Source organism: Scatophagus argus, chromosome 5, assembly GCF_020382885.2.
Source record: "Scatophagus argus isolate fScaArg1 chromosome 5, fScaArg1.pri, whole genome shotgun sequence".
Lineage (NCBI taxonomy): Eukaryota > Metazoa > Chordata > Actinopteri > Scatophagidae > Scatophagus > Scatophagus argus.
Window position 1 is genome coordinate 25,127,585 of NC_058497.1, and position 14,366 is coordinate 25,141,950.

Genomic DNA, 14,366 nt, shown 5'->3' on the forward strand with positions numbered 1-14,366 from the left:
TGTATGTTTTAAATGTTGATTTTTATTGCTGTAGTGACTAGCAGTAAAAACAGGAAGACGACATATAAAACAGCCTCATCAATGCAGGCCATTCACACTAATCAAATTAAATTGTTGGGTTTCTCCTCACAATAAAGTGATTTTCAGGACTTTCATGAGCTAATCCTGAGCACAGCTGTAGCGTCTCTCTCTCTCTCGCGAGATTCTTCGAGATGATAAGTTGAAGAAACATGGCGACGTCTAATTTGTTAAAGGTAAGAGACACTTGAATATATCGTATTTCCCATATTTGTGTGCAGATTTTAGCTGTTCGTTTTCACATGTAGTGCGGTTATGTGTTTCCACTGTGAAGGCGTGTGTGTGTGTGTGCCCTAACAGTGGAGATATTTTAAATAAATGCACAGATAGGTGCGCCTGAAGTCACAGCGCTCACCGCTGTCGTTGTTGAAGTCCGGTTTGTTTCCCCGATGACCCCCGCCCCCCGCTGTGAGCCCAGTCAGCCCTGAACCCGAAACCAGCCCGCCTTCTCCTGCGACCACTGGACTAAACCCAACCTTAGCCGTTAGCACATCTCGTTAGGCACCTCGGCCAAGACGAACCGTAGCCCAACGAGAACCGTCCGGAGCCCGAAACCCCGCGCCGTGGACCTGTGGGGGACACAGTCCGAAGGGGAAACAAACTTGGACGTCAGATACCCTCCGAGGTCCACAGCTTTATTCTGCTTAGCGCACAGCCGGTCAGGGTGAACCTGCCAAACACCCCGTCTGAGTCCACCAGGCCCGGCCGAGTGTCATCTGAGCCGGTCTTAACACTGACGCCGCTGAAATAATTCACTTACTGACCAGGTAGTTTGATGTGCTAGCTTTGACAGCCCCCCCCGAGTCCGGGTCTCGGCCCCGGCTCCGGCTCCGGCTCCTGTCACACAGTTTCAGGGGACCCTTGGAGGTCCACAGAGACACCACAGGGTCCTGCTCAGGAAGCAGTTGTGATCCTGTATGCAGATTTTCTGTTACAAAAGACGCTGAATACTAACACGTTATGTTATTTGTTATGAATGTTATGAATCTGTTGTTTAAACTTTGAAAACTGAATAATAATGACACGCACCAGCCTAAATGTATCATTGATAGCAAAGAAATGCTAGCTAATTTTGGTGTTCAACAAATGTTGAGGTTTTGAGTTTTGTGTATTTCCAAAGTTTCCATGAAATGACGAGGAAGTAGTCGTCCTAAAACATCGAGCCTGTTAGTGAGGTGGTTTGTTTTGTGAAATGCCACACAATGTTTTGTTCCTGTGACTGAATAGTAAATTAATCAGTCAATAAGGAAGATCATTTTTAGCCGCAGCCTCTCCTTGTCCATCTACAGTAAAGCTGAATGTGAGATCTGTGGAAACGTTTTAAAGAAACAGTCTTTAAGTCATTGCGTTGTTTCTCCCTGAGTTTCCCGATCAGCTGTTCAGTGCCAGCTGACAATGTGGCCAGTGTGACACAGACTGTGCGACTTAATGCACGCTGTGAAAAGCACTGCTTAATGAGAAAGTTTAAGGCTAAGTTAACGTAAGATGATTCAAAGCCATCAAAAGATTTTATATCACAGTAAGATTTGAAAGTCTAATTAGCCTACGTGACCCTCAGTCTGACTGTCTGCCTCCGTCTTCCCTTCATCCTTCCTCCTCTTCCTCTCTCTCCACCCATCTCATGTCTCTCCTGCAGAACAAGGGGTCCCTGCAGTTTGAGGACAAGTGGGATCTGATGCGGCCCATCGTTCTCAAGCTGCTCAGACAGGAAGCCGTCACCAAGCAACAGTGGTTCGACTTGTTCTCGTAAGAGACGCTTCGCTCTGTCCCTTCGTTCTTTCTGCCTCACTTTAAAAAGTGCTCAAATGCAGAAGATTCAGATCCTGAGAGCAGGATGGCACAACAGGCTGCTCACAGCAGACTATTTTGGTGCATTTCAGCCACGCATGCATGCAGTAGATGGGCTTAGTTTTTCCCAGCAGGTGTTGTGCTTTATATAATCCCCACACAATGTCAAACATTTGTAGGTAGGCATGTGGTTGGATGTGTCCCACTCTTAAATAAACTCATGGGATGTACAAGAGTCTTGTTTCCATAACTTAACTGCCACAAGTTGATGCACAACCACCTTTTATGATGGAAGTCTCGTGTATGGACTTCAAGGGTCTTCGTTTAGTTCTTTGTGCTCTGATGTTGTGGTGTAACTCAACACTGAGAGGAATTTGATTTAAAAAATGTGTTGAAGCTGAAATGGCAAACTGCAGTGTTGGTGCTTTTTTTTAATTTAGCCCAAAGCTGTGATCGAATCAGGTGCAGGTTCACAGATGTGAGGAAGCTTACCCAGATAGAGGTTTGAAGGACAGAGCGCCTTGTGTCCTCTACTGATTTTAAAGCCTCTTGAAATTAAACTGTGATTTGTGATAAACACCTGATCAAAAGAGGAAGTTTGTGATTGCTCGTTTTGGTCTTGAGAATGAATGAGGTTGAGGGGAGGGGAAGAGGAACGCTGGAAGTTTAATTTATTGTCTCCTCCAAGAGCTCTAGAGAGACAGGTCACATTTAAAGATAAGATAATCCTTTATTAGTCCCATAACTGGGAAATTACAGTGTTACAGCAGCAAACAGGATATAGAGGGTGCAAAGCATGCAGGGATAAGGGAAGGATGAGCATTCAAAAATAATGAATACACAGGACCTGTACCTGCAGCTGTACACAGTACAGAAAAGAAAAAGACTATTTACACTAGAGTCCCTCAGGTTATGATTAGTGGATGGATTGATTATTGTACCGATTTGTTTCAGGAAAGACTAAGTATGTAGGCACTGATCCTAGTAGTAGTGGATCAGTAGGATCAGTAAAGGGATATTCCTGCATGTGTGTGTCCACCACGTGAAGGTGTGAGTCATGTTGACTGCGAGAGTTTGGAGGAGCGACACGGGGGCCTCGCAGAGTCCTGGTGTGGCAGCAGGTCTGCAGTCTGCATGGCTGGTCACACCTTCACCGCACCGAGGGTCATCAGATCCGCTCTTTTAGACGTGTCATCATTCACATTTCAAACTTCACTTGGATATAGTGACGTACCATTTGCTTCTTGTCTGTCCTCCAGAGATGTCCATGCTGTGTGTCTCTGGGATGATAAAGGACCAGCCAAAATCCACCAAGCCCTCAAAGAGGACATCCTAGACTTCATCAAACAAGCACAGGCTGTAAGTAGTGTGCCTAAAAGGGCTTTTTATTGGTATTGCTGTCTGTATTAGTGAAACCCTTTCAGTCATGCTCTCTTGTACCTGAATCTGATGGCAGCGTGACGTGTCACTGTCATGTCTGAAAACACTGTGGTCACTTTTAGGTAAAAGTCACTGAGGAAAACAGATGAGGATTGATTGAGTTTGATTTTAATTAGCTATTTGATGCTAAAAAAAGGGGGGGGGGGCAGAAACATCATGATTGACAGCTGAAAGCTGCTCCTGATTGGGTCAGATGGGTCTGTGGGCAGAACTTCATACTGTCGCAGTGGGAGGAAGTGGAGACGCATCGGTGGTCCCAGTGTCCTGCACAAACTGAATGTTCTGCTCCATTTTTAGATGCTGAATGTGATAGACGTAGTGTGGCAGGAAACAAAACATGAGAGTGTTTCATAAGTATTTGTGGGCTGAAATGTGCCACCTCTAACTTTTACTGGCGTCTGTTGCCATGGCAGCGGGTGCTGAGCCACCAGGACGACACAGCATTGCTAAAGGCCTACATTGTGGAGTGGAGGAAGTTCTTCACGCAGTGCGACATCCTGCCCAAACCCTTCTGTCAGCTGGAGATCACACTGATGGGCAAACAGGGCAGCAACAAGAAGACAAACATGGAGGACAGCATCGTACGCAAGGTGAGAGGAGGAGGAGGGAAAACCGCACAGACTGAGAGGTCAGGACAGCAGGACTAGAAAAGTAAGAGGAGGCGAGACGCAACAAGAGAGGAAGACTGAAAATCATTAGCTGCCAAAGCAAGTTAACAAGACAGGAGAGGAGCTGCGAGAGGCAGAAGAGATGAAGGACCTGGGAGGTGGAGAAGATGTGAGTTATCAGTGTTACAAGTAGGCTGTAGAGAGAAGCTGCGGGTCAGTTAGCCCAACAATCTTAAAAGTCTGAATCATGAGTTGTTTGTTTGATGCCTGTGAGGAAGGTCTCTCAGAGGGAGGAGGAGGTCGTGATCCGGCAGGAAGACAGAAGAAGTTTTGTTTAAAGCACTTTGCAAATTCTTTTGGCTTCTCAGAACATTTTTGTCTCATTCGTTCCTGCCTTCACTTTCACTTTTCTAGCTGATGTTGGACACGTGGAACGAGTCCATCTTTTCCAACATAAAGAGTCGGCTGCAGGACAGCGCCATGAAGCTGGTGCACGCCGAGAGGCAGGGCGAGGCCTTCGACTCCCAGCTTGTCATAGGAGTACGAGAGTCGTACGGTAAGGGGGACACGTCGTGTGCCGGGACGCAAACTGGTGCGGTGGTTTTACATAAGACAGACAAACTGAACACATGAACACTGGAAAGGATAAACATTAGAGATAAGGACGTGCTGTCCCTCTCATTCGTCCTGTCCCTTCAGTGAACCTGTGTTCAAACCCAGAGGACAAGCTGCAGATCTACAGGGACAACTTTGAGAAGGCTTACCTGGACTCCACGGAGCGGTTCTACAGGACGCAGGCACCGTCCTACCTGCAACAGAACGGTGTCCAGAACTACATGAAATATGTAAGCCACAATAATATTTAATGTCATTATAAGTAAATCTGCTCGTGGACGAGAGGCCAGCTAACTAAGCTAACAAAGCCGGCTGACGTTACAGCTCAGCCAAGGAGGACGCCATTAAGGTTTACGTCTGCGAGGTCGTACTGAAAGAAGACAGTCGAGCTGACAGGCAGACAGACGGACGGAGCAGATTTTCATTTGGTGTAGTTTCCAACGTTTTTCAGCACATAGTCAGTTTGGATGCATCACACATATGACCTTCAGCCCCCCAGTGTTTAGACAGACTTAGCGAACAGGTGTGATGTGATGTGACGTGACAGGTGAGTTGTAATTGAGTGTTTGTTCTGAGCGCCTGTGTTTTGTGTTCATGTGTGTTTCCCTGCAGGCAGACGCCAAGCTGAGAGAGGAGGAGAAGAGAGCACTTAGATACTTAGAGACGCGACGTGAATGTAACTCTGTTCAAGCAGTAAGTGATGTTTCTTTACAAACGATGTCCCTCTGCGGGCGCAGGAGGTGGTGAAAGTGTTGGTGAAACTGGATCAGGAGTTTCACTTTAGTGAACAACACGAAACGCATCCTGAAAGAGGACTCGTTACTTTATTTTGAAGTTTGTCTCCTGTGTCCTCTCCCAGCTTATGGAGTGTTGTGTGAACGCTCTGGTGACTTCGTTCAAAGAAACCATCCTGGCTGAATGTCCAGGGATGATCAAACGCAACGAGACGGACAGTAAGTGTGACTGCCGTGAGATACACAAAGCTTTGACTGTCGCGTCTGCTTGCTGTGGAGGAAACTCGCGCCACACGAACCCCTTGAGGGAATTTCTTTCTAGTTTTATATGCGTTGCTGGGTCACAGTGTTGTTATGTTATTATCAGTATTATGATTATTATTATCATGATTAGCAGTAGCTCCGCGGAACTCTTGTTGTATCTGATGTGTGTTTATAAGAATAATCAGTGACTTTATGAACAAAGTGTGTTGAAGTCTTTTGTATTCATCCACTTCCTGTCCTGTGACTCCAGGTTTCTTCTCTGTCCTGTCTCCTCCTCAGAGCTGCACTTAATGTTTTCGCTGATGGACAAAGTTCCCAGCGGGATCGAGCCCATGCTGAAAGACCTGGAAGAACACATCATCAATGCTGGACTGGCAGACATGGTGGCTGCCGCCGAGACCATCACTACTGTACGTGCACCAGCGCACGCCAACAGCTGGTTGGCGTGTCTCCGCCATCGCACTTTCAGTTCATGCATCAAAGTTTAAAACTTGCGTAAAATTAGGAAAGATTACATATGAATCCCTCCTTAAACCTCAGTTTAGTTTTTGCTCTAAACCTAAATTAAATTTGATCTTGTTGCACCAAAACCTTGAACAAAAGATTAAAGCCATTACTGTAAAATACTAATCCAGTTAAGAGAAAGTACTCAAAGTACACATCAGATGAATTTTCCCAAAAGATGCTTTCTGTCATTTTAGGTGCTTCTTATCGAACTGATGTCAGTTCAAGGGTTCATTTTTCTGATCAGAAGGTTTTAATTATTTATTTGATGCCTTAAAAAGGAGGCTGAAACGCCGCTGCTTCTGATTGGCTCAGACTGGTGTGTGGGCGGGAACTCGATACTGCGGCTCCACCTCCCTTTCAGGAGCTTCAGATGTGTGTTTGTGTCTGTGCAGGACTCTGAGAAGTATGTGGAGCAGCTGCTGACTTTGTTTAACCGCTTCAGTAAACTGGTGAAGGAGGCCTTCCAGGACGACCCTCGCTTCCTCACGGCGAGGGATAAGGTCTGTTTTATCCGACCTCCAACGTGCTGCACAATTAAGCAGTCTAATCTGAAAAAATGACACCTGAAAGGTTTCGATCTCTGGGGAATTATTTTCACACATTTTATTGACTAAATGAATAACTTACCTGACTAATCAAAAGCATAACTGACTGAATGATGATGCAGCTCAACTTGTTTGGTCTTCTGCTGGCGGTAACCACTTGTACATGTTTTCTGTCCCCCTGTACCTCCACGTCCCCCCGTCCCCGCCGTCCCTCCACAGGCGTACAAGGCTGTTGTCAACGACGCCACAATCTTCAAACTGGAGCTGCCCATGAAACAGAAAGGGTGAGGAGGTGGAGCCATCTGTCCCCGTGTTACTGAGAAGACAGCTTTGTCTTTTCCGTCTCATTGCTCCACTGTTCATGTAAATGTGTGTTTGTCCCCGTCCAAACAGTGTGGGTATGAAGACTCAGCCCGAGTCAAAGTGTCCTGAGCTGCTGGCGAACTACTGTGACATGCTGCTGAGGAAGACGCCTCTCAGCAAGAAACTCAACTCGGAGGAGATCGAGCTCAAACTCAAAGAAGTGGTGAGTCTCTGTCCTGTTTGTCCCGGTCCCTTTGGTCTCCTCGTCCTCCATGCTTACGCTCATCCCCTCTTTCATCTTCCTGCCTCGCAGCTCTTGGTGTTAAAGTACGTCCAGAATAAAGACGTGTTCATGCGTTACCACAAAGCTCACCTGACCAGGCGTCTCATTCTGGACATTTCGGCCGACAGTGAGATTGAAGAGAACATGGTGGAGTGGCTGAGAGTGAGTTACACCAGCAGACGGTCTCATCTTTTACCTCGTACACAAAGCTTTTTACCTCTCTGAGGGAATGTGTGGTCAAAGCACAAGTGAACCAAAATCAGACCAAGCGTTTGGATGTTTTGTTCTTGATGCTCTGCGTTACAGTTATTCTGTTACTCAGAATTACACACTGAATTTATTTTCCTCTTTTCCTCTGTTGTTTGGTGTCCATTCTGTGTGTCTGTGTGTGTGTGTGTGTGTGTGGTTGTAGGAAGTAGGAATGCCTGCCGATTATGTGAACAAGCTGGCCCGGATGTTTCAGGACATCAAGGTCTCAGAGGATCTCAACCAGGTCTTCAAAGAGATGCACAAACACAACAAGCTGGCTCTTCCAGGTACCACACACACACACACACACACACACACACTAAGACAAACAGAATGACTCTACATAAAGCGAACTGTGGAACGTCTCCACTGTGTGTTCCTGTAATCAGTTTGTCCTTCGTCTTTCATGCAGCACAAACCACAAGCTGTGGGAACGTAAACACATTAATACGGCAGTAAAGATGCTGTTCAGTAGAGCTGTAGTCAACCAAAGTAAATCTCGGTCAGCTGAAATTCTCTGTAGTCTTCGACCAATCGATCGTCTCTGTGGAAAAAACTCTGCATGTCCTCTGCAGACCGCCTGCTTTTAACAAAGTGAGGGGACTGTTTTAAAGTGGACACCGTCAGACTTCCTGTCCTGTTTCTGCCCTGCAGCGGACAGTGTGAACATTAAGATCCTGAATGCTGGAGCCTGGTCACGCAGCAGCGAAAAGGTTTTTGTCTCGCTGCCCACGGAGCTGGAGGACCTGATCCCTGAGGTGGAAGACTTCTACAAGAGGAACCACAGCGGCCGCAAACTCCACTGGCATCACCTCATGTCCAACGGCATTGTGAGTGAGCTGAGAAGATCCATCACAACATCGAGGAGATAAAAACCTCTCTTTGGTTTTCTGAAGCTCTTTGTGTCCTCACAGCAGCTCTGATGGAGGACACAGGCGACATTACGGTGACGCCGAGCTCTCATTTCTCCTTTGTTTCTTCTGCTCAGATCACCTTCAAAAACGAGGTGGGTCAGTACGACCTGGAGGTGACGACGTTCCAGCTGGCCGTGTTGTTCGCCTGGAACCAGCGGCCCAGAGAGAGAATCAGCTTCGAGAACCTCAAACTGGCCACGGAGCTGCCCGACGCCGAGCTACGCCGCACGCTCTGGGTCAGATATATGTCATAACATATTCAGATGTAACTCCTCTGCAATCAACAACATTTTGATTGCCGACTGTAATTTAACTTCACAACTTTTGTCTCAGTAACAGATCACACAAGCTGCTCCTCCCACACTGATAGCAGCTCACTATTTGCTGGCAGGGACTGGTTCTGGATCAGTTTTATAGAGAATTTACAGAGCACATCATTAAACCATTCAGGCCTTTTACCTTCTCCCTGTAACACGTGTGGGAAGGCAGGAGTAATCAAACAGCAGTTCAGAGAGCTGAGAGCCGATGGTGCCGCCGTAACGCGTGGTGACGCTTTGCTGGGCTGGCAGCACGTGGCGCTCAGTCTGTGACGGCGTTTCGTGTCCGTCTTTGTTTGCAGTCTCTGGTCGCCTTCCCCAAGCTGAAGAGGCAGGTGTTGTCCTACGAGCCTCCGGTTAGCTCGCCCAAAGACTTCACAGACAGCACGCTCTTCTACGTCAACCAGGAGTTCTCACTCATGTACGTGTTACACGCTTCCTGTGTTTGGCCGATTGATCTGTGATTTTGTTCGGCTCAGACAGACACAAAAGGTGTCACTATCATGATTATTATTATTATTATTATTATTAACAGATTTAAATTCTAAATACGTACTGAACATTCTTATTCCCAAACAAATGAACGAGCTGTGACATTCCATGTGAAACCATTCAGGATGTTGACTGTCTGTCTCTCTGTGTCTCAGCAAAAACTCCAAAGTCCAGAAGAGGGGAAAGATCAATCTGATTGGTCGACTGCAGCTGACGACAGAGCGAATGAGAGAAGAGGAGAATGAAGGAATCGTTCAGCTCAGAATACTCAGAACTCAGGTATGGAAACGTAACGTCACCTGACGAGTGCCGACGGCGGCTCAGCGCTGAAGTTTCAAGCTTTTATTCAGCTTCTAATTTATGTGTCTTTGAAAGTTTGCTGCTAAAGTTAAAGGTGGGTTGGGATTTTGCTCTTTTTTTTCTGAAGTTTTCTGATGTTTGAGGTTGTAGCCTCAAGACAGAAAACATTTTCTTTATTTAATGATCTTGCGAAACTAAGGACCTTATTTAAGCGGTGACACAACAACCAGCGCAAGAAGCGACTCTGAGTATCGGCAAAAACAAACTAAACACCTCGAGAAAATTCACATCAATGGTGGATTAATACTTAGAATATAAAGACTTCAGTCGGTGAATGTGTTTAAGCTGCATCAAAGCCTAACATTTAAGGTGGTTTAAAAGAACAGTTCACCCCAAGAAAGTTTATACGGCTCACATGAAGTCTTAAAACTGTCCATGCGTGTCCATGTGTTCCCCATCCAGGAGGCCATCATCCAAATCATGAAGATGAGGAAGAGGATCAGCAACGCCCAGCTGCAGACGGAGCTGGTGGAGATCCTGAAGAACATGTTCCTGCCTCAGAAGAAGATGATCAAGGAGCAGATCGAGTGGCTCATCGAGCACAAGTACATAAAGAGGGACGAGGCGGACATCAACACCTTCATCTACATGGCATAGGCAGCGGGGAGGCAGCGCTTTCTTTGCTCTGTTTGTTACTCCTGGCCTGCAGCCGGCGCTTAAACTCCTGCAAGAGGAGGAGGAAGAGGAGGTTCGAGGAAGAGGAGAGGAGCAGGGAGTAGAAAAGAGCCTTTTCAGCTAAAGTGTGGATATTTCTTGTGTTTGTGCGACGCCAGTGTGTTGTTGGAGTGTTGTGAGGCGTGGAATTGGACACTTTGTCTGTCTCTGCTGCCCTCTAGTGTCAATCAGAGGAGGCTGCAGCGTGCGCCTTCTGCCAGCAGCTCCGAAGGAAAACAAAGTTAGTGACATTATTAAATTACATACTTCCTGCCTTACTTTAATCAGCAACAGACTGCAGAAGAGGAGCAGGAGGAGCAGTGATATCAATCGTTTGCTTTGCCACAGCAGCCGTCTCAGTGGCAGCCATGTCACATCCCTGCTGCTTTACTCTTGTCTCATTTTTGAATTGGGAATGCAAAAAACTGCAAGTGAAAGCTGCCATCGAGGAGGAGGAGGAGGAGGAGGAGGAGGAGGAGGAGAGATTAGTTGAAAACTACCGAGGAGTATTTTGCCAAAATGTGTGTGTGTGAGTGTGGGTGTGGGTGTGGGTGCATGGTGTGTATCTGGTCTTTTTAGATGTGTGTACGTGTGTGCACTTTGAACAGCATGCTGCTTTCTGATTTATTTTTGTCCAGTGGATGATCTGTCACACGTAGTTTTGGGGAATTCAGACTATTTCAATGCTGATATTTAGTTTTTGTGTTCATCCCCTGTGGCGGTCGGAGAGGTTTGTCAACAGGTGAACAGGTATCGTCTTATCCTGCTGCAGGCTATTGATCTGGTGTGTAAAGGGCCACACTCTGAACATTGTGAGATTGGACACCAGCTGAGAGCGTCTCACGGGGACACGTGAGGACTGAGACAACAGAAATGCTTTTCTTTAAGGTTTAAAATGAATGAGCTGCTCTTTTTGGGGGATCTTTTTTGTGTGCGCCGTAGAAGAGTTCATGTAGCCATCGTGTGTGTGTGTGTGTGTGTGTGTGTGTCCATGTGAATGTGTTGAGAGCAGCTGTTGGTGCGAGTCGATTGGTGACAGCTGTGGTTTTAACTGAACTGATGATGATGATGATGATGATGATGTGGTGGCTGTTTAGGGGCCCAGACTTTCTCCCTCTGAGGGCCAAAAGGCGACACTCACTGAACTGATCCTGAGGTCCCTCAGCACAACTTAACATCAACATCGACTTCATCCGCAAAATCAGGTCGTGAAAAGAGATCAAGTCTTCTTGATTTTTGTCCCATGCAGCCTCGCGTCCACCTTCAGCAGGAGAAAACCATAATGAATGTAGTCACTTTTACCTCACTAAATATAAATGAGCGGCAGCAATTTTTATCAGAATATTTTTAAATTATTTCTTGCTTTCCGCTGTCTTTTACCTGCACAGTAAAATTCTCCAATTAAACAAAACCTTCATTTAAAATCACAGCTGTTGTCGCCGTCGCCCCTAAAAGCTCTGACTGAACTCGTGTTGTGAGAGTTAACTGCTGAGTGTTGAGAGTCGTTTATATTTATTCTGTATTTATGAAGAATGTTTCTTCCTTCGTCGGCTGAAACGTCACCTTTTCATGTCTTTGCTCAGCGTTAGTTCACGGAGCCGACGGAAGTTTTTATCCATGTGCTCCGTTTGAAGGCAACAGGAAGTTCACTTTCCACTCCGAACGATTCGATTCGTTCCTGCACTTTGTCTGCGTGTTGGCTTTACTTCTCACGCCCGTCTTTGTTATTGTCCGCTCTTTTCTGAACATGGTGACACAAACAAGCTGCCCACGTCAGCCACACGATGCACTTTTATCCTGTGTGCTCACAGCACAGCGAGACGAGTCCTTGTTGAATGTCGGCGCTTCACTCTAACACTTTGAACACAGTGAGCTCCTCTCATTTGGTTTTCCCCAACAAATTTAAACACATGCTGAAGATAAGTTGTGATCTTAGCTGTGTGTTATCATTGAGCCACTGAGGCTCAAAGTGCTGCTCGGCCTGCTGTGCTGTATTCACATTTCGTCACGTCTAAATGCGGTTGAAGCAGTGGGATGAAAGTGTAAGGCCTTCTGGGAAATGCGGTTTATTACTGTAATATGATGTGGTTGAGGTTAACATCAAGACAAAAGTGTTTTGGGATTTGATTGTTTTTTTGTTTTGTTTTTTTTCCAAAAGTTGTTTCAGAGCCGTGAGGGAAAAACCTCCGCGTGAGACATTCGTAGGAAGAAAAAGTCTGAAAAGTAAAATGTGAGGTTAAACAAAGACATTTCAAATTTCATTTAGACTCTGTTCTAAGAGTACAGTTTCTTTAGCCGCGTTAGCAGCAATGTTGACCTGTTGGTGCGAACTGAAATCGCCAGCACTGAGAGGTTGGATTAAAATCTGGTTCAGACATCAGAGGGTGAATCCTCTGAAATGTTTAAACATCTGTGGTTCCCAGACGATGTGGTACAATAACCGTGATCACCTGACTTTTCCATCATCGGCTTACGTTTTTAAAACTGACGACATTCCCATCAGCCTCAGCTGCTCTGTGGGTTAGAGACAAGTCACAAAACACTGAACTTTATGAACGCTAAACTCAGATGGTCAGCGTGTTCGCATGTACGACCTTCTCCGAGTTCCTGAAGTATTTCTGAGCATCAGTTCACGAGCTCCGGATCGTCAGTCGACCTCTGGTTTCTAACCAGTCATGGGCCTCCGTACGACACTTGAACTTAGACTTCATTTTGAGTCACATCTGTAATGTTTTATGACCGAAGAATGCATTATGTGTGTTAATGAGTGCAGTCATAAAGCATTATGAATGCGTTACAATACATTATGTATGCCCCCAATGCCCCCATAACACACTACAGATGTGGTCTTCATAGAACGTTTTACCAGCAAAGGTAATGACGGTCTAATGCAGTCCAATACAGCAGTCCTGCCACATCATGGACAGATTGATCAATGTACATCATTGATCCCATATTGTTGAGTTACAGCAGGGTTAAAGCTGGTGCTGAACTGGACTATATTATATTGAGAGGTCTTCCTAATTTTTCATACCTCTATTTACAAATGGGAGGGTCAGAATATTAGAAACATGACTCAGGATAATGCAGTTCAGTGCAACAACACAGCAATTACTATCTGACCTCACTCAGTTCAACAAATATCAAAACTCATCAGAAGCGATGGAACAGTTGTATTGGATTATATTAGATTATATGGGTGTACCTAATAAAGTGAACTGTGTGTGTGTGTGAGTGACTGTGACTCAAATATGGGGTTTTTTTTCAGGTATTGATGAATGTAACGTATCACTTTTTTTCATTGACATATATAAAGATGTGGTACACAGTCCCTGCCCAAATACCCGTCAGGACCCAATCAGGGACACTTGAAAAAACATCAGCGTGATAAGAACTACCTAAAATGACAGAAACCATCTTTAAATTTATTTGATGTGTACTTGTTTTTAGTTTGGCTCATGTCCCATCTGCTAATGTGGAGGGGGAGGAGCTTATGAGCTGTACTGCAGCCAGCCACCAGGGGGCATCCAGATGTTTGGGCTTCACTTTTGGGCAGCTCTCATGTTATCCATCTTCACATACAGTCAGTACAATCTTTGCTTCAGTGTCTTCTTTAGCAAAACACTTTTTATCCCCTTTGAACAAATACTTTTTCTCATTAAATATTCACCAATAGGAAAGTTCCCTTCGTGGTAACTTTTTTAAACACATGTACTGGTTTTATATTACATGCCTTTCTGTATTTTACGCCCTGTTGAACAATAGTAGAATGTGTCATATTTTGTTCAATCAATAGTCAGTATTAGCTGGTGAAAAAGTCATTTGACTTTGGTCAGAGATGTTCAGTGGAGTTTAAAGGAGTTCAAAGGTTGTGGTTGCTGTGGGGTTTTTTTCTTAATCATTTGAAACTCTGCACCTGCCCATCAGCCCAGCCTGCACAGGTGGGCAGACTTACCTGTAGCCTTGAACTAAAACCAACAATCAGTCACAACCTAAACCAGCTGAATGCCACTACATGCAGTAAAGACATTAAACTTTGTGCTGTTGAAGTGGGAGGACAGTGGTGTTCAGGTGCCGCCACGTTTTGCTTGTTTCAAATATTTTTTAAAGTTGAATAATTTATTACCTGGCAAAATAAAAACAACTGTAAAAATGTCTGTTTTCTCTCTTCGCTTCACTTCCAGACACTGTTGTTGCTGTTGTATTTCCTACTAG

The 14,366-nt window shown here is 45.4% G+C and overlaps 1 protein-coding gene across 3 annotated transcripts; it reads left to right on the top strand.

Moving 5' to 3' along the window:
• The first annotated feature begins 100 nt into the window (after positions 1-100).
• LOC124059737 (cullin-5-like) lies at positions 101-14,308 on the top strand. 3 transcript variants are annotated; one of them, XM_046390015.1, is made up of 19 exons: positions 101-254; positions 1,715-1,824; positions 3,126-3,225; positions 3,720-3,896; positions 4,329-4,470; positions 4,614-4,759; positions 5,142-5,222; positions 5,389-5,482; positions 5,807-5,937; positions 6,427-6,534; positions 6,799-6,863; positions 6,973-7,105; positions 7,196-7,327; positions 7,578-7,701; positions 8,069-8,244; positions 8,403-8,564; positions 8,948-9,066; positions 9,293-9,416; positions 9,900-14,308. In XM_046390015.1, exons 1-19 carry the CDS (start codon positions 231-233, stop codon positions 10,092-10,094), a joined length of 2,343 nt encoding a protein of 780 aa, XP_046245971.1. In that variant the 5' UTR covers positions 101-230; the 3' UTR covers positions 10,095-14,308. The 3 variants fall into 3 exon arrangements, with proteins under 3 accessions (XP_046245971.1, XP_046245972.1, XP_046245973.1); XM_046390016.1 differs by lacking the exon at positions 101-254 and adding an exon at positions 731-845; XM_046390017.1 differs by lacking the exons at positions 101-254; positions 1,715-1,824; positions 3,126-3,225; positions 3,720-3,896 and adding an exon at positions 3,915-4,083.
• Positions 14,309-14,366: the final 58 nt, after the last annotated feature.

Coding starts and splice junctions, on each gene's coding strand:
- LOC124059737 (XM_046390015.1), top strand. CDS start 231: ATGGCGACGTCTAATTTGTTAAAG. Junction 5,223..5,388: donor AATGTAACTCTGTTCAAGCA/GTAAGTGATGTT, acceptor GTCCTCTCCCAG/CTTATGGAGTGTTGTGTGAA. Junction 9,067..9,292: donor AACCAGGAGTTCTCACTCAT/GTACGTGTTACA, acceptor TCTGTGTCTCAG/CAAAAACTCCAAAGTCCAGA.